The following is a 23,466-nucleotide window of genomic DNA, read 5'->3' as shown; positions in this document are numbered from 1 at the left end:
TATTCATTTCACTTGGGACATTAATTGGCATTTTGCCCCATGACATATATATGATTTTTTTCTCACCAACCCAGTGTGTCACTCTGTTATATGTACTTTTATTTATTCTTTATTTCTTGTTTGTCTTCAGTTTATAACATTAATTTGGCAGCACTGTGAATTCAATTGTATTTACCAATTGGAGATAATTTGTGTGGGTACTGTAATTTTATCCTGTGGTCAGATATTTTAGTGGTTTTCATTTATATACAGTCTTTGATTTGGGCTGTTAAGAATCAACAAAGAACAGGAAAACGTGGTGGTTTAACTCCTTGTTACAAGGATGAAAATAAGCACATTGTTTAGTTTCTTTCTTTTTTCCCAGTTGCACCTGTTTAAAATAGGGATATATCTGGGAAAGTGAGAAACGTGGGGAACTTTTGGTATAGTCAAGCTATCATTTTTCCTGTGGTTTCTGTTCTGTTTTCTGGCTTGTTGGGTATTTTGCTCCCTGAGTCTCCTGCTCCTGGGCATGGCCACATATGCTGACAACTTCCTAGTTGGGTTTCCCCAGCCCTCAGTCTTGTAGATGTAGTTGTATGACAAGTCCAGGCTCTGTATCCTGGCAGAACTAGTTTATTGTGGGATTATTTTTCCCCAAAGATTCTCCACTGGAATTACCTGTTTGCATTAGGCTGCTACTTGGAAGTGCCTTTTAGAAAGTACAACTGGGATCTGTGATTTTAGGATACTACAGTCTGCTCAGCTGTATCTTAAGGGGAAGTGATCACAGAGCAGAGGTGTTGTGGTGCCAGCATGGAAGCTTGAGATAAAGCTGGAGTTCATCTATATAAACCACATAGGTCATGAATCTTGTCACATCTCAATCCCTACCAGGTAAATATTTTTATCTTAAGCATTTCTTAAGGCACTGTGAAAAACAAACGAGTATTTTTCTGTTCCCCTAAAACAAATGCTGTTCTCAAGTCAATATATAATCTATATTTTAAAAATTAATATTTATTACAGTGTCATCTGTGAAATGATTGATTTATTCCACATAACTCTATCTATGTTTTCATGGTAGTTTGGCAATGTTCTGTTCTTTGACAAATTAATTAACAAGAGTTCTGGCTCTTTTTCACTCTTTATTTTAAAGATGAGTCACTCCTGGATTGGAGAATTCTAAAGATAATCCACAAAGCACATTTTTTTACTTAACTTTTTGCTTGAATTTTCAAGACAGAAACATTATATCGGTCCCAGATTACATTAATCATGAGACAGTGATGACAAATGTATTTTTATACTCGGAGAAATCAGTATGTTTAACTTCTACCCTCTAACAGCTGGGTGAGTCCAACAATACACATTTTATTAAGGCTGTTGAGAGATTTGTTCAGCCCAATGGGATTTATATTGATTTGTTTCACTTTTTGGTTTTTTGTGAGCTTTATTCCTAGTTTGTTGTCCTATTGATCCTGAGAGGTTTAGCCATTGGAGTTGATACAAATGTTGCTGTTCTTATGCTATAATTCTGCTAAAATCATGAAAAATTTACACCTTCGCAGCTATTAAAAAAAGCAAAAAAAGCTGCAACTAGTTTTGTTGAATCAGAAATATCTCTGAAAAGGGCACGCTGTATTTCTTTACCTCAGATGTATTTTCAGGCTATTTAGGGACATAAATTTATCATATTTATGGATCTAACATGGTTATTTGACACTATTACTCATTTCATTTACCTGCAAGTTATACATTTGCAATTCTGATCTAAGCATTGAGCTCTGTTTGATGTAATACCTGAGGGTTTGTTTTGCTTTGTTTTTTTTCTCTCATATATGGACTGCGTAACCATATAAATATTGGTTCATTCCAATGGAATGCAAGGGATTCTTGTACATAAAGTAACCATAAGTAGGGGGAAAAAAATGAAGCTTAAAAGTTTTTTTTGGTTGATTAATCAATATACTTAATGTAGGTGAGCTCACTTAGATTAATAAAATGACAAGGATAAACTTTGCTGTACTAGCAAATCGTGAATTTATAATTGCTTCTAGCATCTAAACCCTGAAATAGTTCCCTCTCTATAAAGCACCTCTTGCAGTTATATGTGTCACTGAGCTCTGAGGGCTCTGAGTGTAGAGAAACCAGAGCAGAACAGTTATTCATCTCACTCAGCTGGGAAAAATGTTGCACGTTCCTGAATGAAGAGGATTCCTTACGTAAGGGAATTTCTTCACTGGTTCCCCAGAAAGGTGAACTTCTTGTTTGAATAGAGTTTAGTCTATTATCAAGTGATGAACTGTATTCAGTATCTCATAGTGTGTGGGAGAAGTGAGTTAAGTTTTGTGATACAAACAGAAAACAAATCGGTTTACAATTACTGGAATCATCTACTGGTCAGTAGATTGGTAAGTTATTCTGGACAATCATATTAATAGAGTTAAGCTGTTTCTGAGAACTTGAGAGCTGCATTGTCAAGATAAAAACTAAATAGCCACAGCTGTTTAGTACAGTTTATTTATTGATGGTAATAGCAGTCCTCCTCTCAAATAAGACCATATTGCTAACTTAAAAGGAGAATGCTCCTTCTGAGAAACAGTACATAGAGAATGGAGTTTATAAATGGGAACTCAGCTATATGTGTAGCAGATGAAGTGTTGTCCATTCCTGAGCAACAAAGGAATCTAAGGATGGACAGCTGTTAATTTGAGGAAGGATAAAAACAGAGAAAAAAACAACCTCCCCCCCCCCCAAAGCTTTTAAACTAATAAAAATCAATCTTAATGTAAAATAAACGCACACACAAACTGATTTAACCAAACGAGAAACACCAAAGGCAAACCTGAGAGAGCCTGAGTAAAATTGTTTTACAATACTCAGACTAACTTCTATGACACTTCATAAGATGTGTCACACATTATTCACTTGTCTGAAGACTTTTTCTGTGATAGTTTCTGGAAAACAGAAAGAATTGAATTATAGAAAATCAAATTGAATGAGTTCACTGTGTTCTTTACAGAGAAGCTTTTAAACATTACACTGTTTTTGTTTCTGAAGTTTGACAGGCATAATAAAATTAATGGATGAAGCAGAAGAAAGTTACATTCCTCCAAGAGGAATTTGAAAATGATCATGAGTCAGTAATACAAAATTTCCATGACTGATATTCTGCTATTGATGCAGAATAACAGCTGCATCTTCATATAACTCAACCAGGGGCTCCAAAATGAACTTTTAAAAAACCTTTTGTTTTCAAAAATGAGACTTCAAAACATTTCTTCTCTTTGTGTTGTTACACAGACTGACAGTCAGAGAAGATGAAGTTAGGACTGACATCTAGAGAAAAACATCATTTAAGAGATTTTTGTGAAGAACTTGTGAGTGGGCAAAATAAAATGTTTCCCTAAAAGGATGCAATTATGGTCTTATTTCTCCATATTCCCATCTTTCATTTAACTGACAGCTGGAGTTAAAGATTAACTTAGCTCCTAAATGCATAGTAGTTTGCAGCTTTCAAGAAATTAATGATTATTGCTATACCCCATAAGGATCTTTCTTGTGTTAACAACGTGTCTTTAAATTCTCTTTCTTTGCTTATATTCCTGGACACTTGGAAATAATAGGTTAAAACAGATGGGAATTGAGTGCACCTGCAATGCAAGGATGTTTGGCTTTGAACACAGTATGAAACGCTTATCTAAAACCACTGCTAATCATCTTAAATTACACCTTTATAAATATCAAGCACTTAAAATATGTAGTGAGAATAGCATACCATTTGCAGAATTTCAACTTCTGTTCGTAGAGTCTCGTAGATGCTTTCCCAGTCATCATCTTTGTAATTTTCCAGTTCTTTTTTAAGCCTGTGTCCGAACAAATTAACAATTATTTGTAGCAGAGAGTTGCTGTTTGGATTAGTTTGTTCAGTTTTGGTCCCAGTTGTCAATCTGACTAATGTGAGAAAACTCTCATAGATTTGTTGCATGGTCAGGATTTAATTTTGCTAGTTTTTGTGACTGGCAAAGTGCTGCTCTCACACAATATCGCTGCATTTCATTCACCACTGCCAGTTATGGTGACAATGTGGAGAACTTCAGAAAATGGCAATTTGGGTTTTTAAAAAGTGTATCTTGACTAAATGCTCGAATAGACAAATTTCTAGACCATGCTTTTATAAAACATGAAAGATTTATGACCTCATTAATTATCATTTTCCATATTTAAACTTGTGAGAATGAATGCTGACACTTGGGAAACACCATATGGTGCTGTTCTTATTTACTTGAGCTTCCACTCGCTGATGCCAGTGAAGAAGCACTGGATTAGATGAGCCCTCTGCCTGACCCAGTGTGGCAGTTCTTGTGCAGTCAGTGTTCCATACTCATCCACAGGCTCCTTCCCTATAATAAGGACTACTTTTAATGTAGTGAGTTTTCCTATTGAAAAGAGCATGGTTTATTTCCCCATTCTTTCAGGCTTACATGATGCCTCCAGTAAAAATAAATATATATATATTAATAGAAATTATTTTTAATTAAGAACATGAATAGCTTCCTAACTGGCTAAAATCTGTTTAGAAACCAAACGCTACGGAGCCAGTTAGAAAATCAGAGCTTCTTATCTGCTTGAGGCATGAAATAGTATTTACAAACAGCACCTAACTATTTTTGCCATCAGTATGGAAGCAATTTGTAAAAACAAATAGCAACAGGATTCTTAATCACTGCAGCTACTGAGCCACTGCAGCTCTTCTCCAAATATCTTCAGAGAACAAAAAAGAGATGGAAGACTTGGATTATCTATCTTATATTTAGATTACATCTCAGCAGGCCAAAAAATATCTCTGTCAGAGCTTTTAGATGTCCAGAGTATCCTTTACACTGAGCCTTTCCATGGCTGTTGGAAGGGAAGCATCACAAGGGAAGCTGAAGCTTAATCTTCATGCAGTTTCAGCAACTGATGTTGAGTATTGTGGGCCATGCAAACAAACTGGAAATGGAGGAAAGGTATATGGTTTGGTTGTCATTAAACTGCTAATCTAATGCATCAAAGCAGAACCCCGTTTCTACTGAGGCTGAGAGAAGCAACCTTTTATTGCCTCTTATAGTATATAAAAGAAAAAAAACACCCTAGTCCTATTTTATAAATAATGCCCTTCTTCACCTCTCCTTATACAGATAGACTTGATTTTCTTTACAAGAAAATGTGTGTTCGATATCTGAATGGCTTTGGTAATTGTAAACGGTATAACTCAGTGTGAGAGAAATAATTTAGTCACCACAAGGCATTAGAAATAGTAGCATAGGACTGAACCTCAAGCTTCTTTTGCTGTTTCTCTAGAAGATATAAATATCTTGCCATCCGTATGGAAGCAATGTCAGCCCTGGGTGCATATTACAAAGCAGGAAATGCCTTTTCTTTTGGAAATATTTCTTCTGTATTCATAACACGTACAAGTGTTTGAACAGAAGGAAATTCTGAACTCTGAGAAATTAAATACTTGTGGTACTGTAGCACAGTGCTAGTTTACAGAGGATTTCAATGAGAAAAGCTTAATTCAAGGTCTAAGTTAAGCTTTTGATGTTGATTAAATCAGGTTAACCTCATTGCCTTCCCTCCTTGTTTTTTTTCTCTGTGCTTTCTGCTAGTGGGAGAGTAGAACCTGCAATTAAGAGAAACAAAAGCCCTACTGTACTGAATTTACTATAAGGGACTCAAAGTCTGTTCATCTCTGAGAAAATGTTTTCCCATTGTCTTTGATGTTGCCGCACTGATGCACAGCCTGTTTGGTGGCTGTCAGCTAAGAGTGATACCCATCCGTGTTAGGTGTATGCTGAGGACAGAACAAGCAGAAGATAAGCAGTAACAGGTGCTTATCTGTGTCTTGGGATTGTGGATGAATTACTATTGATGATGTGCTTCGAAACCGTAAAGCATTGCATATGGATTTTTGACTTTTATTTAAAATAATTTAGAAAAGTTTTAAATGCAGTGAAAGCACAGCTCCTTGTAAAGCATTGGGTAGCAACGATAAAAGTCATTTATTCAAACGTAGTCTTTAATTTTTGCATTAATCAATTGATTCTGCATTCAGGTCTTCCTTTCCTTTTTCCTTTTTTTTTTTTTTTTTTTTTTTCTTATTTAGAAGCAAGATAATTACAGTATGTGCCAGGAATATTATATGCACAAAACAAGGGCTGTCTGTTATGTTACAGTCTACACAATTAATGCATTGGAGACGCCTGAGTTACTGAATAAATGATGAAGTTTTACCAGAAGGAATGTGAGACAATGGAACTGTTCAAAATAATGCTTAACCTGGAAGGAGACTTAGCTTTTTTCATTGTACATTTAAGATAAGCAGGATATTCATATTCATCTTTTCACTATCAGATTGAATGTGCAAACCAATTATTCATGGAACTGTACTGTCTAGATGTAGGGCAGTTTTTCTGTCACCTTCAGATATGGAAAGAGATGTACCTTTTGCCAGAACAAGGATTAATATGACAATTATAGTCTCCTAACAACTATGATAAAAAGCAAATATATTGAAAAAATCTGAGAAGATATTTTAGTTTTTGGCCTTACACGTTCCTTTGTTTCAGTTTTTAGCATTTTGATCTTCTAAATGACCATCAAGTATACTTATAAGAAAATGCAATTGCACTGGATTAACACTGGATTGTTACACTACTGAATTTCAGGTAATGGGCTCTAATGAAAAGCTGGGCCAGAAGTTTGTGAAAGGAAGTTTGAAAAAGTTTATTTAAGATAAATGGCAATAGTAAAACCTAGCCTTAAATCAAGTAGGTGGGACAATAGCATCAGAATGTTTTCTGAATGCTAGCTTGCCCGAGGCTGACCTCAGCTATCAATGGCCCATTTTCCATTACTCTAGAATACTAGAAGTGACAAAGAGATGAAGATGGAGATCACTGAAGATGATCGATTTTGCAGCTGTGAAATGAGCACATCTATTAAGTATCATTGGCATTTGTGGTTGATATGCACTCCACTTGAATTTTAGCTGTATATGCAGAAGGCAAATAGGAAAAATAATTGTGAAATCAATAGATGTTGGTATTATGAATTGAAGTGTGATGAAAAAAACGTTACTGTCAGACAGATCTGTCTGAAAATCATCCACAGACTTGTACTAGTAGATCAAGACTCAGTAGCCCAAACCTACAATTTAGGTATAATTTTATGTAAAGAGATCTCAAAGAAGAAATACTTTGTTCAGAGAGGTGGATGAATATACATTTTAGAGGCTTTTTTTTTTTTTTTTTTTGTCTAAGCAGAAGATGAAGACCTGACCTGGTTATTGTTGGAACTGCAAAAGGAACTGACCATTTCTTGGTAATATTTTACTGAGACAAGAAAGAATTCTTTTTGTTCTTTCCTTTTGCCTCCAACTTGCATATGATTGCTATTCCATTTTTTAACCATAAGTACAAGGGAAAACATTAGTGTATTATAAATCAAATTGCTTGATGCTGGTAAAGAAAGAATAGGATTTATGACAGAAAACTGGGAGCTCTGTAAGAAGTTATATATAAACCCAAGAGTATGTATGTGGATTTTCCTGAATTTTTATCAGAAAGGTCAGGAGAAACATTTATCAAGGTTTTAAGATTTTATTTAAACTGAAGAAAAGAATAAAAGCCTGGCTTAGAGTCTCAGGCCAAAACCAAAGCTAATGTATTGGGGCCACTCAGTCTCACTTCAGTAGTGCAACTAGATTAATGTGTATTGTGAGAGCAAAAAAGCGAGAACAGGATTTTGCTGGGTATCTACTGTTGCTGACACGACTAAGCCAAAAATACCATTGATACAAATGAAGAACGCAATGAATTTCAGACTATTATTAATTAATTGTGGAAGGGAGAAAATGAGTCTTAAATGGAATTCAGTATCTTGAAACACAAACTAAAGCACTTGAGTTGAACAAATATGTTATAAAAGTGCATGCTCCATGGATCAGAAATAGCATAAAAATTAAGATGTAGTAATGATAATAAACGCTGGTAAGAAGATATAACAAAAGCAAACAGAATACTAGGCTATGAAGCAATTGGAATTAAATGCAAATGAAAATGACACTATCAAAGAACACTATGTATAAAAGTACAAAACTGGTGATTTCTCTGGAAGAGCTTTAAGGAGTTCTTTCCTATTCTTAAAAAAAATTATATTCCAAAGATGGTATAGAAAAAAATTGAGTAAGATCAGGTGAGACTGTAGTTACCTTCTTGCAGCATTGTCTTTTCAATCCTATTAGTGTTGTTCCTTGCTCAAAAATTTTAATATGAATTCTTCAGCTTAATTAATAGTTGGATATCAAATACTTTGCTAATAACAAGATGAATGACATTGCATTTTTTTTTTTTGCCTAACCAACTGCTGTCCTATGAAAAAAAGATCTCATTAGTCAAATTTGATCTATTTTTTGTAAATCCATACTGCAATTTATAATTGAAGCGTTTTTAACATAATTCAAGCTATAATAGTTTCACTGGACACTGCTATTAAAATGAAAAGCTTAAAAAATCAATGAGAAGATTGTCATTAAAAAACTCATTTTAAACCACATATATTACTCCAGAGATTGATATATCCTGATTATAAATTTAACATAAAATTTAATTGCAAAATGTTTTTTGAAAACCACCAGAAACATGGCCTTAGGCAGTTCATTCAGAATAGATATTCCGGTTTCAAAGAGTGGTCTTCCTTTATACTACTGTGAAAATTTTAAGTAGAAATTGTCAGCTCTTAGTCTAAATAAATTCTGATTAAAATTATTTCTGGTTTGCCTTACATCAGGCAGCATATTATTCTAAAATTAAAATGAGAAAGAAGACTAAAAAATTAACAAAAAAAATTCCATGAGTAATTACAGTTAATATAACAGTTAAGTGCCATAATTAGGAACTTCCTTATATCAGTTAAAGGCTCTGCTTGATTCTGTCTTAGACCATTTAAATGATGCTATTTGCTACCAGCCCTGGAAATGGGACTCAAGAGAGCTGCTGCCAAAGTTTGCTCTTGCTGTTCTGTAGGTGAGGTTGATACTGGCAGAACAAATGATTAAAATAAGGCTTTGGATTTTTATTGCACGCCTTTCCTGGAAAAGACCATTTTTTCTTGAATATATCTCATACGATGATACATGTGATTTTTAGGGAGCCTACACTGAGGAAGACATTGAAGTGTCTTGAAGAGAGAGAGAGAGCAAGAAACAGAAATTTGTATGCCTGTGTATTTTCAATCTATTACTAGGTAGTGCTTTACATACTTTATGTTCAGGTCAGTAAGAAAGCACGTTGTGCTGTCAAGAGCTGTAGGAAGAATGCTGACAACCATGAAAAATTTAGCTTCTGAGATTAACAGTGGAGGTGTAATCACCGACTAAAACCTCAAAACTTCCTGAGTGAAAATTATGGACTGAATAAAATGAATTGAAATTACAAATTATTTTTGGTTTGTGTATTGTTAACTGGAACAGGCTTTAATTACATTATTATTTTCTCAAGTATTGAGAAGATTCAGGTTGTTTAAATCTTGAATATTTATTCCACTTTAAATTCTTATGATTGGCTTAAAGTATCTTATTTTTCTGGTCTTTTTTTCCTCCCTCTCATTAGCTTTACAGAAAGGAGCAGTAAGGAAAATAGCAGAATTTCAGTGTTTTGTGTTTTCCTTTCATGCTCAGTAACATTTTAGAACTTTTATGAAAAGAAGAATGGAAAAGAATAGAAAGACTCATTCATTTCAATTCAGTAATAAATTAAGCAGCACCAGAATGTAGTTCAGTACAAGAAAAAGCCTAACACTGAAGATTGCCCCAGGAACATTTGAAATGCCCTATGAAATCATCATTTCAGATGAAGAATCCCACTTTTAATGCTGCTCGTACAAGCCTGTATAAACAGCAGTCAGTATATTACACATACATGCTTGGAATGTAATGGAAGTCGAAGATTTGGTGTGTAAGTAATAATAAAGTAAATTTAAAAATAAACTGAAGAACAGCAATCTAAAAAAGAATACAGAATTCTCTGAAATAAAAAGCAGCTTCTCTTGTATTTGTGGACATTTCTATCTTTCAAGAAAGGAGTGGAAGGGTCAGTGTTGAAATAAATTATTTTGTAGCATATTAAAAACAAAAATAAAATAAAAACTATTGAAGGATGTGGAACATTCCCAGTTGTGCTAAGGATGATTAATTTAGGTACAGAATGCACTTTATTCATCTGTTATGTATGATTATGTTATACAAGGCAGTACAAGAGACATTTTGAAAGTCCAGAAGTCAGTGATAGGCAGATTGTAGCAGCAGATGTCAAGTAACGTATACTGTTGACAGCAGTTTTCCTTATCTAGCAGGAAGTTGGAGCACTTGATCTCAAGGAATATTATTGACTTGAATTTTGGGGTTGCTGGTAGATTGTTTCCCTCAACTTAACTGTAGTGGTTCAGTGATCCTTGCCCTAATCACTTTTACTATATTTTGGCATGAAGATTATTGCTGCCATGTTTTAGAATCATGACTGGTCATATGACACCTCCCAGCTTACATCAGCAGAAAATGAAGTCGTGTCTTTGGCAGCAAAACTCTCCCTCTAGGCAAAATATTAAAATACTGCATTGTGGAAGTGTGGTTTTCACTACTATCATATCTCATGAAAACCATAATATATAATACAATAATTTATACTTCATATAAACCATAATATTTTTTCTTCATTGAGATTCATTAATAATTGTTAAGGTTGGAAAAGACCTCCCCAGTCATCAAGTCCAACCATTGACCCATCACCATCATTCCTTCTTCAACCCCTCCAGTGATGGTAGCTCCACCACTTCCCGGGGCTGTCTGTTCCAGTGCTTGACCACTATTTTTTTCTTCAAATATGGTAATTTTTTGGAAAAGTGCCTACCTTGCCCCCTCAAATCCAAGTTTCATTTTATATGCAGTCCTAATCCATCACATCTGTGCTCAACATTCAAATTTGGCTTAGCTTTTTTTCCGTATCACGTGTTGTAGAACAAGCTGTAATTGCAGTACCAATAGTTGGAATTAACAATGTGTGCATCTCCTGACCTTTTGTAATTCTTTGATGGATTTGGGAGAATTGTTATGAAACTGCAGATATGGTATAAGGCATTTTTCTAAGATCAAAGATGAATTGTTGTAATGTGAATTAGCTGGCTACACTCTTCAGCTGAAATATAATTTACTTTAAGATATATACTTAATTGTAATGAAGATTCTTGCCTTGCCAGCTACTTTTGCTATTGATTTTTAAGCTGAGACTAGGTATGTGATACAATAACAGACTTACAGGGTGGCCTGGGAGCTACATCTATCAGGTTATTGATGCTGACTGTCTCTCACATTTGTTCTAAGGAAGCATTAAACACGTTGGTATTTTTATCATTTAAAAATTGGTGTGGTTTCCCACTCAGTAAAGTAGAGAAAATCTATTTTTGTGCTTATTTATCAGACAGAAACAAGTATTTTTGATCCACGTTGTTTGTCTCATGTCAAAGAATTTTTCTCTGGATAACGTATACTAAAAGCAACGTTTAGTAACAATGAAAAATATATTCCTATAATAGATTCATTAAGAGGGGAAAAAAACCTTAATTAAAGAAAACACTTGTCTTATTAGGCTACAAAATATTGCTTTCAAGCACAGTGGGCACAATCAATAGTGTATCTAAGATTGTATTAATTAGAACTTTGGCTGCAGAAGATCTTTCAAAAGAGCCAGAGATACATATAGGCTGTCAGGAGGGCCTACTTGTTTGCCCTGAGTCCTGGGGTTCACTCCAGTTTGTCTTGCTGCTGCTACAGAAATGCTTCTATACTCTCAGGTTCCCTTAGTGAAGGCAGCTGGAGGAGTGGACATGATTGTTCACTCAGGAATCTGCTGCAGAGGGACTAGTGGCACTGACTGAAAGAGCAAGTGCTCTGCTGCAGTAGTAACAGTAGTAGCACTTCATTTAGATTTCTCACTATGTGCAGCTATCAAATAGTCCCTGACCATACTATTAGGCATTTTATGAAGTAAAAAAAAATCTCATCATCCCTCTTTGGTTGTAAATTCAGAATATTTTATCCCCTGTTGTGTCTTAAACCTACATGATACTGAAGAACAGTTCCACCCAGAACTAAGTAGAAAGACAGGCGTGTATGGACTAGAATCTCATAGTGAATCAGTGGCAGAGCTGGGGATTTAAAGTAATCTAATATCTGTTACTTCTGTAGCTTATACATAGGAAACCCGTTACAGAAAACTAATTATGGCAATTTGAATATTAAGTGGCATTACAGCAGTAAACTACTCCAAGGGAAATGTGTTACTTAGAAAGAAGTTGACAACCTCATGCATCACAAAACCTAACATATCATGATGGAATGAATAATGTAAGGGGGTGAATTATAACAGGCTGTCTTACAACTGCAACAGAATTGCAACTGTTACTATTATTTACATTGTCCTTTATGTATATGTTGAATGCAAAGTTTTTTGCCACTGTATGCAGAATTGTGAACTAATTAATTTTTATGCTGAAGGAAATTTGGCCGTGTCTCAACAACATGTAAGAGGTCGAAGAGAGTTAGTAATGGGGCTGATATATCATTTTCTTTCAGAAACTGGTATTCAGCAAAATATAGGCCTTTAACAAATCATTCATAAAAATTCCCAGTGTTCCCTGCAACATTTTATTTCTCCACTGAAAGATTTCAGAGGAAAAGAAACCTTGCATTTATTTATTATAGTCAAGAACTTAAAAAATGTATAGAAACAAAGTGTGATGTTGTTTTTTTCCTTAGCAATTCATTAGAGAAAAATTTGGGCCAACTCTTTTCTAGCAGGAGTTTCTTTGCATTGAACATTACATTATTTTGTGTATGGTGAAAATGCAAATGTCAAGTTTGAGCAAACAGACAACAAATGAGTCATGTCAGGTCAGTTCCTAGGCAGAAACATTCACTGTTAAGAGAGAATGTGAAAGGTCTTCTGTCTTGTTTAAATCTTCAAAATCTTCTTCTAAACCAACTTAACTAGAAGTCAATCTAGAATTGATGGAAGGGACAGTAGAGAAAATAAATCTGCTTTTAATAAGTTCTATATGCAAGACCCAGCTGAGCTGAAGAGGTTATCGTGGCTCATCCATTCTATCACCATCAGGCACTGTGGAAGGTTCAGTCACTTGGGGCATATAGCATTTGGGTAGTTAGATATACTTTTACCACTGCTGTGTTTTCCAAAAATGGAATGGACTCACCTACTGCCAAGGAGTGGGCTTTTGCTCTTACTCCAAGTTTGACTGGGGCTTCCCTTCAGCTGCTTTCTGTTTTTAGTTTGTTGCAGCATGTGTGTAACAAACAATTTGTACTTTGTGATAAACACATTTGATACTCCTGATTTCCAGTGAATATTGTATATGAAAGATAAAATAGTCACTACCAACAGAACTGGTTTGTAATTATTGAGCTAAACTTAAATTTAAGCATCTATGAACACGAGACTCTTACCTTAAACATTCTGGATTGGTCAGAGGCTTTTCAGTCACTTGGACTTTTTCTGCTTCTAAATCTTTCATCGTTCCTTCAGCCTCCTTGATTAATTTCTCAAGGTCTAAAAAAAATAACAATGATCTTATGAATATATATATATTAGTCATCCATATTCAAAGAGGGTCTGCATTCTTTAAATTTAGATAATATTTTTTGCTGTTAGACTGTAGGGAAAAGTCATCCGAATAAAGAACATGATCTATTTTAGTATTGTAATTGATATACTCTTTTATAAAATCACATTCCTTTTCCCACACAATCTGTGAACATATACGTAGTCTATCTTTCCTAACTCATTTACTATGATGTTATTTACATATTTGTAAAATAATCACCCTATTGCCTATCAGCACCTTTGACACAGAACTCTTCCTCCCTCTGAAACTTTTTACTTTTTTTTTTTCTTCTAGGTGTTTTTGTTTATTCAACACACTTTCCCCATCCTTTTTTATGCATTGCTTTCATGTAACAATGCACAAATGTCAGTAGCCAACAACTATGGAGTTTACAAATCAGAGCTGTGTTACCACAGCCACATCTGTCTCCATCAGCCTAAGTCATGTTGCTTGTTAATACATTTTAATAACATTATTTAATTACAAATTAATGGTATTTAAACAAGACTTACGTTGATTTTAATGTCACTTTGAAACACTTAATTCTCAATTTATGCTAATATTTCAATAACAAATGAATAATTTTATTTTCCTATTTACAGGTTATGATTCAGCAAAACTAGACATATTGGTGTCAGAGACAGTCAACATAAATCTTAATGAAGTCCACTATATCTGTTATACACATCCTAAAATGATTTATTACATAATGTAAAATATATAAACTCTTATTTCTATGACTTTTTGCTGAGAAAAATAACTTGACAGAAAGGATTTTTCAGAATCATTTCTCAAGACAGAAATAATGATCATAACAACTGATTATAAAGCACACCTTTGAGTTCATTTTCAAGAGTAAATAATTCCTGCTTTAATTCATTCTTCTGCAGCTGGAGTGCATTTAAATGAACATTCTTATGTTCCATTGACTCCATTTCTAAGGAAATAAACAATTATATTTTAAATTAAAAGGCTTTTTAAATAAAAAGACTAATTTAAGTCTTCATGACATAATTTTAAATATTCCTGGCTACTTTTACCCACCTTTTCATTCGATGACAAAGAACCATAAATATAACTAAAAGTAGTTGACTTAAAAACAGTTCCCTGGAAATTACATGCCATATAATTAATTCCTAATTATGAAAATAAATTATTTTAATGTTCCTAAGATGTTTTACACATTTAGTCTGTTGGGCCTGCAAATAATTGCAAATATTTTGCTTTACAGTTATTTTAGCAATATGACAACTTTCCTTCATACAGAAACCTTTAAACATTTGATGACAGATACCCATCTTCCAGAACTCTTCCTCCAGAGGTTAAATAATTCCATTTCATTCAGCTTTTTCTTTCTCATGTCCTCCAGATCTCTGATCATTCTCACTGTTCCCAAGAGGACTGTATCCAGCTAGTGCATGCTTTTTCTTGAAATGCAACATCTGTTTTAGCAGCAGGTAAGAGTTCAACTGCTCTACATACAATGAAAGATTATTTTGCATAGCATAGAGATTAGAATTATGTTTACACATCTTAGTATGGTGCTGGTATTCTGATGTTGACTCATGTTCAGCTTGTGATCCATGATGACTCCTATGTAATTTCCAAAGGATTGCTACTCAGTCTCTATCTGTTTTGAGAAACCTCATATTCTGTATCTTAACACAAATAAATGTGGTTGGAAATGTCTGAAAAGGTTGAGAGTAGAAGAGCCTTTAATAATCTTTATATGATGTGCTGTGTCAGGCCATTCTCTTCTAGTATTGTGTTAAGAGATGGTTTCAGACAGCAGGAGGATTAAAATTATTGTTTAGCAGAGTTATTCTTTACTGATTTGCATTCTCCAGTAACAAAAGATAATTTAAGATTTACCATTTTTTAGCACAGCAGCTTCATTCTCTAAATCATTTATTTCAGTCTTGGCTTTTCGTTTTATCAGAAGTTCTCTATTGCTTGTTAGTCCGTACTCATCGTTAAACTCTGTTACTTCCCTAGTAAAATTATCTTCCTCTTCAGCCATTTTTCTCTTTGCATCTGTCTGAGAAAAAGAAATGTCAAATTGAATGCTTAAGTGGAAAAAAATGAAGGCTTTGTTAAGCTAGCGGACGGAAACATACTTGTTGCTTTTGCTTAGACTTTATATATGTTGTGTATTCACTTTTCCCGACATGGGAGAATATTAAGGTGGCCTACAGCTTTACTATTTTGTCTGCTGTTCTAAACTTTCTTTGCTTACAGAGCAAAGGATATATTCATCCTTAAAGAAAAAAATAAATTAAAATAAACTAAGACAAGATACATATATGTAATTGGTTTGGAGTGCAACTCATTATTGAAATCACTGCTAAGTTCTATGTAAAGTCCGCAGCATACTGTGGCCACAATTTTTTTAGCCTGCTGTTAAATAAAATTGTAGTTTACTCCTGTGCAAAAGATAGATTTGCTTTATTTCCCTTGATAACTGTTAATCAGCTGTGGTTGGTAAAGAGTTATTGTTTTGTTCTCTGGAAAAAATAATCCTAAATACAAGGGTAATAGTAAATTCCTTTAAAAAATGCTGACTGAATTAAATTAGAAGAAATAGCTTTATATACAGGAAGAAAGACACAATTATCTACATTTCAAATCTTCACAATTAAAATTAATCAAATTTCACATTTCTTCAGAAGTTACTTTCTTCAGAGGAACTTTTCTATGATACTTATACTACTTCTTTTTCTTTCTTCCTGCATTTAAGATAGGGAATATTTTCAGTTAAAGTAAGGATTGAATGGTAATACTAGCGATTAATACTAAATGTTGAATATTCATATCTGCTGATTTGGGGTCTGAATACATACACAGGGAAGACTACTCTTGTGTGACCTTACTCATAGACTTGGGGATACACCATGCAGAAGGAGGAAGGCAATATTCAGGTTAGCATTGCAGCTAAGCTGAAAATGTTGTATATTACACTACTTTTCAAAAGGCGGCTAAGAGTTTTTGGTTTAAAAGAGATTATATGGAACATCAGGATTCCTGAAACGTGGAGTTGGCCTTCCTGAGATTTTCCTCTGATTCTTCTGAATGTATTTTACAGTGGTTGAGACAGTCCAATTGAAGGTGAGATTTTTCTGCTTTACTTTTAGAAAGGAAACGTGTCATGCTTGGAACTCAGTCACACAATAGTAGACATCAGAAACCAAAGATAAGAATGTGAAATCAGCTTTGCAGGTAAACTGCAGTATATATTACTATAGATCATTAAAATGAGAATTAAAATTCAAAGCAATAATCCAACAACATTTACATTTTTAAGTATGCTGGTGTAAATATAAAAATTGATTATTCAGATTTATAGTATTTTTTATTTCAAAATTTATGGCTGCATAAACTTGTACGGTACAAATGAGCTACTTGAATGCCATAGCTGGAAACATACTAAGTCTCTGAGAAGAATGCTTTTCTGGTTAATAAGTTCAGCTTTCTGTTTCTCCAAGCTGTCTTCACGTTTCTTCAAAATTTCTAAGAAGAACATTTTTTCAGACAGCTGTTGAACCTTCCAAGACAAACAAAAAGTTATGAAATAAGGTTAATGGTTTTTTATTTCATATATTTTTATATTGGACATAAGGATCTTGGTCTGATTAAAACACAGCTGGCATAGCTGCTGCTGCTGCTGGACTAGAAAAAGCATATCAGCTTTCCCCCCACTTTCACCCAAAATCTTCCAGTTTACCACTAAGCTTTGGGAAAGCATCCTCTCTTTAAAAAACAAATTTGCTGCTGATCATTCTGTCTGAAATGGTGTTTTTAAATCTAGGCAGTTTATATAAAATAATCTCGGGCTAAGAACAGGGAAGGTATTGATCACACAGAATCTTTTATCCAGCCTTAACACAGTGGCCTACATCACACTGCATGCAGGTTGTCTCATATCAAACCAGACAGCATCAGAGTGGCAGAGATCCAACATCATTGTTCTGACTGAGGTTATCTGAATGGCTGCATGTGTGATTAGCTCCGCAATGCTAGTATTGCACAGGAGAAGGAATGAGAAAGGTGCTCATGTTTTTCTGAGGATATTTGCTGAAATTCTTATCCAAAGAAGTGTGATGGTAAAACTACTGATAGAATAGAAACGGTTTGGCTGTAAGCTCCCCCAAAACTAACACTTTAATTTTGAATATGGTTTTAAATACATTTTTATACATTGTAACCAGTAGTTTATCTGTTAGAAAAGTATGATTTTCAACAGCTGCATTTTCAGAATTTGCTGAAGAATTGCTCTCAATTTTCCATTGCATTTACTGCATCACTATCTAACCAAAGTTGATATCAGATGAGAAAATATAACTGCAGATAAATGGGGAACATCTAAGTGTTGAAAAGTCTTAGAAGATGAGAATCATTCATTTGATGTACTGGAGCAAAGGTGGTAAAAATGACTCGGCCTGTGATACTCAGAACAATTAGGGAAAGGAAAGTTAGCTGCAGAACTGCTAGCAGACCTTCGAGGCACAGGGCAAGTATCAGGAAGTAAAGTGAATGATCAAGGTATTACATAAGTTTGTGAGAACAGAAATAGAAAAAAACAAATGGTAGTGATATTAAAGAGGTGAAAATCAGTAGATTTGAAAAATGATACAGATGATTTTGGAGAGAGTACAGAGGAAGTGCATCTGATACCACAAGGAGGAGAGGATAGTGGAATCAAATGTGCTAAGACTGGAGTGAGACAATCAGACAGGAAAGGACCAGACTTCCTCATCCCTGATAAGTCTGGCATGCTAAGCATCAAGGAGGTGCTTACCTCAGCTATATTTATGTTGCATACTAATTCAAAGAGTGTAGATGGTCTTATACCTCTGTAATTATATTACCGAACGTAACTAACTGCAGTATAGGTTCTCCATCTGTAAGATGCCTATTTAATCTGCGCATTTGCAATAGATTTTTTTTTTTTTTGAAGAAATCATTGAGGCATGAAAGGCAAAATGCTATAATTCAGGTTCTAATTACATGCTACCTGATTTTACTGAACAGAGAAAATAAATAGCATTTCCTGGGAACCTTTGATTGACCACGGGCAGCCTCTGTGAAATAGATGTCAAAACAAGTTTGAACTCAGGCTCATCTGCTTGCTCAGGCATAGGCCCCTGTGCATGTACACACTTGGATATCTGTGCTTCTAAAGTGCAGTTATTTGGTGTGGGATAAATTAAACAGCATTACTGAACATTATTTAATGCTATCTGAATTATATTAAATATTGTAGACACACATAAACTTAATTCCTGTACTGAAAAATAAATGACTTTTAATAATTTCAATATTTATGTAACCTTTAAACCTAAGTACAGTCTGATTGAAATGCATTTTTCCATTCCACTTATTTTCTGTATCGTGTCCTATTTATAAATGAATCAATGTCAGAATAAACAGGCAAATAAAACATATTTTTGTGGATACCAGATAGAATACTAGGTGGCTAAGGCACTCAAGATTTAATTAGGAACAGTTCTTCAGCTCTTCCCATTAGTCATTTACAATAATAGCTCTACTCCTGGGATGCTCTATACCTTCCACATAAATGTTGATTGTAAATCACGCTGCATCAATAACAAATTAGCAGTATAAACATGAAATAGTGTTCATAAATAAATGTAGGAGTGATACTACAAAGGGCTTTACCTAACAAACATCACTCAGATATAATGTGTTGGCTAAATAAGTTACTGTGTTAAAGGTCTTCTGTGGCATGCATACATGACCAACTGCTTGCAAGATAATAGTCTCATTTTACAATCAGTGAACATTTGTTTATGAATTTCTTTATCTGATCATCTCATAGCAATGTCAACATGTGTGTATGTGCTTATATGTATAAAATGCATAACCCTTAAAAATGACAGAAGAATCTGGTTTTGGAAGGATGATGATCATCCTCAAATCATCTATGTGAGATAATCCCCCAAAAGTTTCTTGAAGGTGTTTATTTAAATGCACAATAGTTCTAACTTCAAAGGAGACTCCATAAGCTTTCCTGTTGTGCACACACATTCCATCAGCACAGATACTTAAGTACATGGGGATGATAAGTAGACTTTATTTTTCAGGCACAAGCAAATGGATTTTTAAATCATTTGTCCTTATAGGTATGAATGGTGAAAGGGCTCTGCAAAACTGAATGGTTAATCGAAAACTATGTCTGCAGTTTGGTTAAACAGAGAGCATAGTAAAATGTTAAAAGTGTTGAATAGGTTTGGAAACTTCCTCCTGTCTAGACTGTCCCTAACAAAACTCTAAGGCCTGGCACAGTGCTGAGCCCAGGCTCACGGGAAGATCTTTAGTATATGTCTCAAGGTCTTGTGAAGTAAATACAGTGAATGTTTCCACATATTGTCTGTGAAACAAATAAGGCCTTTAAGGAATGGCAGTGGGAAACACGGGAATGATTTCCAAACCTCTAATAAATTCATCTTTTAAATGAAAAAGTGCTATAACAAGTTCCAAGACTGCTCAGACTGAGCTGCTCAAACTGTCCACAAATAGATTCCCCAAAAGAATAATTCATGTGCTTATAAATGCAATGTATTCCTTATCTGTACTATAAACGTTCCTACTTACCTCAGTTTCTAATTTTAGCGTTGCAGTGTTCAGCTCTTCTTTTAGCTGGTTATTTTTTTCATGATATTTGTTTATTTCAAATTTAACTGCAAAACAAGGAAAACCTGTAAGCAGGTGTGGTCAGTTTGTAAACCTTCTGTTCTTGCAAAGCAGCAGCGCTGGCAAGAAGTCCCAGAACATCTGCCTGAAAATCTTTTCCAACAAAACTCCCCTCATGATTTCACAGTGGTGCCACTCCACATTTGTTGGGATGATCCCGGAATATGGAGAGGCCTTTCACAGTGACTGACACTGTGGGACATGCAAGATGGCGGGCATGGGGCTAACCTTGTTGGATGAGGCGCCTCTTCTCACCCGCCTGCTTTTCTGTGAGCTGAATTTGTTGGAATAATGTATCCAAGTTCATTTCTGACTTGTGGGCAAGTGCAGGTATGTGAGGGCTCACTGCAATGTGCAGGGCTGGCTGCTTGAAGCCAGGGAATGCACTGAGGGGAGGGCAGAGCAGGTTGGGCCCACCTACAGTCCTTCCCTCAGGGCTCTGCCCCAGACCCTGGTTCTGCTCTCCAGTCTCAGCTTCCCCACAGGTGGCTGCTCCAAGGCTCTGGGGAGAAACTACACCGTGCAGGGATGCCACCTGGAAAGATGACCACAGACTGTGAGAAGTGAAGGCTCAGGGTGAAACTTCAGGAAAGGGAAGAGTGAAAAACTGGGTCAGGAAGAGAGCAATGGCACAGCCCTGCTGAGGGAGCCCACCCAGGAAACACACGAATGGAAATGAGCTGTCAGAGGAGCAGGAGAATAGATTCAAGAGAAGGATGTTTGGGGAGTCAAAAGGCCTCTGACCGTCTGAATCTTGTCAAACTTGTGTGCATTTCTGAACCCTTGATTCTCACTCAGGATTCAGGGATTTTTGATCAAACAGCTCTGACTTTATTTCTCTAGGGCCAAATACTTTATACTGTTCTTGTGGTGTTCAAAAGCATTTCTTTTTTTTTCCTTCCATCTTCCTTTTCTGTGGAGTGTTCACCATCCATTTTTAATAACATAGCTGTTCAGATTTATTTGTCTTTTGAAGATTGATGCCTAACCTTAGCGGTTATGGAAGTAGGCTAAAATCTGCAATTGTCATACAATTCCCAAGAAAATGGGAAAACTGACTACATAAAAACAAAGTTAAAGTGATTAGGCTCAACTCAGCTGCATCACTGTTAATGGGAAATGACAGCACTTCTTTCCCAGTCGGGCTCTGTACACAAGGATCTGAACCCAGCCCGTTGTATGCTATTCTGGGGCAGCCTTGCAGATGAGATTACTATGCTCTGAGCTTCTGCAGCTTTTTGATTTGTACATCACTGGATCGAATACCTGGAAATGTAAATAGCTGGTTGAAAATATAATTCATATTACAGGATTTGTTCTTACACCTTGAAAAAGACTAACTACATTCCCTGCAGGACATACCTAAGCGAAGTTGGCCTATTTGCTCTGAGGCAGAAAAAGCCTAGAGGAAAGGAACTTGATATCCTTCCAGCATTTTCCACGTTGTGAAAGATTAGAATTATTGACACTCTGTCTTGTTAGAGTTTTCCTCAAAGGAGATACTGTCTTTAGAGTAGACTGCAGCAGAAAAAAGAACAGAAATTAGGAGCTCTTTGACTACAAGAAGCAAAGCAATATATGTGAAAGTATAAATGCCTTAATGCTGTTCTAAGTTAGTAGAATGAAACAGAGAATTTTGTATAAATGTTATGTTGTGGCATTTACTACTTAAAAAGCACCACATTATGATGGTAACATGCTATGAGACTGTGCTTTTAAAAAGAAGATGTTGCTCTATGTAAGACAGAAAATGAGGGTTCTGGTGAAATGTAAAAACCTGAGACTAAGACATTATGTTGCAGGAAATGCAATTATTTCTTAAAATGGAGCAAAGTGCAACTGAAGGAGAAGAGTTCACAAAAGCGAATTTAGAAAATGTTACAGAAATGAGGCTTGCTACCCAAAGGCCAAAGCAAAAGCAGATGAGTCAAATGGGAGCATTTGATGATTGAGGCAGCGATTTGTTACACAGGTCTGATGACTGAAAAAGTCATTTCACAGAATTCAAGAAAATGAACTGCTCTATCAGTGGATCAAGGAGAAAAGAAAATGAAAAGCATTCTTTGAAGTTTTTGAGACTTGACTGCTTTTGTATTTCAAACTGAAAAAGCTGCTCTAGGCTGGGATAGTGTTCAGTGTCCCTTGTTAAAGAAACGACTGTTTTTTTGTGAAGGGTTCTTCAGTGTCTAATTGTGGCAAAGGAACTGCTCATCCTAGAAAGAAGAGTCTGGCTCCAACTATACTTCTCACTGTCTGAGAATGACCATTCAGCACCATTCACAGTTCTGTAAAAGATTCCTTCAGATACTGGGGGAAAAAAAAAAATCAAAGTGGGACCGGTCATTGAAAAAAGACTTGATGATTTTTGACTCCTGCAGATATGTGCTTGATTTAATGCTGTAAATAACTCATCAGTTCAGAGTCATATTAAGTGAACCATGCATGTACAAATGCTTCAGATTCAGGATAAGAGCCACTATTTCAAAGGTGTGTAATTTCCTAGCTTTCACAGGAATGGATGCGATGGTATGAACCTAAATGCTTCAGAACAGAAGTAAAATATGAAATACCTTTGCTTGACATCCACTTCTGTCTGGTATAAATCTTTTGTAAATCACTTGCTGTTAGGAAGGTGACTTTAATTTTGCTCTTCCGGTCATATCAGTACATCCTAATCTTAATCTATATCTGTATCTTAATCACTGTGCTGCAATCAGGTCATGCCTTTCTTGTGTACTTCAAAATTAGTAATTGCCCTTTGTAATCAGGCTTCTGTGTTAATCATAAAGTTTCTTCTATGAGTTTTTTCTCTTGTTTGTGTCAGAAGAAGGAAAGAAAGAGTTTGTGTGTAATCTCAAGTCAGTATAAAAATTTTATCAGTGTGATTTATTTCTAAATTTTATATGCTCAGATTATTTTAAAAATTGATTTTCTGAGAGTTGAAGATGGAAGAGGAAAAGGTAAAACAGTGGCAGGTTACAGATTAGATGGTGCCCTATTGTCTTGGCATACAAAAATACAAAGTGGAAATTAGAAATCACAGGATTATAGTTACGA

The 23,466-nt window shown here is 35.2% G+C and overlaps 2 protein-coding genes across 3 annotated transcripts in view; one reads left to right on the top strand and one right to left on the bottom strand.

Moving 5' to 3' along the window:
• Positions 1–23,466, top strand: part of GFRA1 (GDNF family receptor alpha 1) — a 233,309-nt gene that overhangs the window by 55,816 nt on the left and 154,027 nt on the right. Inside the window, exon 2 of one of the 2 annotated variants that reach the window (XM_032445525.1) lies at positions 15,068–15,155. The gene's annotated coding sequence lies outside the window, so the exon portion shown is untranslated. Of the gene's footprint in view, positions 1–15,067; positions 15,156–16,899; positions 16,915–23,466 lie in introns of those variants that run through there. The other variant, XM_015867420.2, reaches the window with a different exon arrangement.
• CCDC172 (coiled-coil domain containing 172) lies at positions 2,518–21,781 on the bottom strand. Its single transcript, XM_015867423.2, has 8 exons — positions 20,638–21,781; positions 20,311–20,396; positions 17,123–17,239; positions 15,571–15,736; positions 14,534–14,635; positions 13,541–13,643; positions 3,761–3,848; positions 2,518–2,939 (listed from the first exon to the last, which is right to left on the bottom strand). The coding sequence occupies exons 1-8, from the start codon at positions 20,714–20,716 to the stop codon at positions 2,907–2,909; spliced, it is 774 nt and encodes a 257-aa protein (XP_015722909.1). The 5' UTR covers positions 20,717–21,781; the 3' UTR covers positions 2,518–2,906.

The sequence above is a fragment of the Coturnix japonica genome, chromosome 6, assembly GCF_001577835.2.
Source record: "Coturnix japonica isolate 7356 chromosome 6, Coturnix japonica 2.1, whole genome shotgun sequence".
NCBI classification, from domain to species: domain Eukaryota; kingdom Metazoa; phylum Chordata; class Aves; order Galliformes; family Phasianidae; genus Coturnix; species Coturnix japonica.
This window is presented reverse-complemented; position numbering and strand designations above follow the sequence as displayed.

Coding starts and splice junctions, on each gene's coding strand:
- CCDC172 (XM_015867423.2), bottom strand. CDS start 20,716: ATGAACTTGGATACATTATTCCAACAAATTCAGCTCACAGAAAAGCAG. Junction 20,397..20,637: donor GAGGCGCCTCATCCAACAAG/GTTAGCCCCATG, acceptor CTTGTTTTGCAG/TTAAATTTGAAATAAACAAA. Junction 3,849..13,540: donor ACCAATCCAGAATGTTTAAG/GTAAGAGTCTCG, acceptor GTTCGGACACAG/GCTTAAAAAAGAACTGGAAA.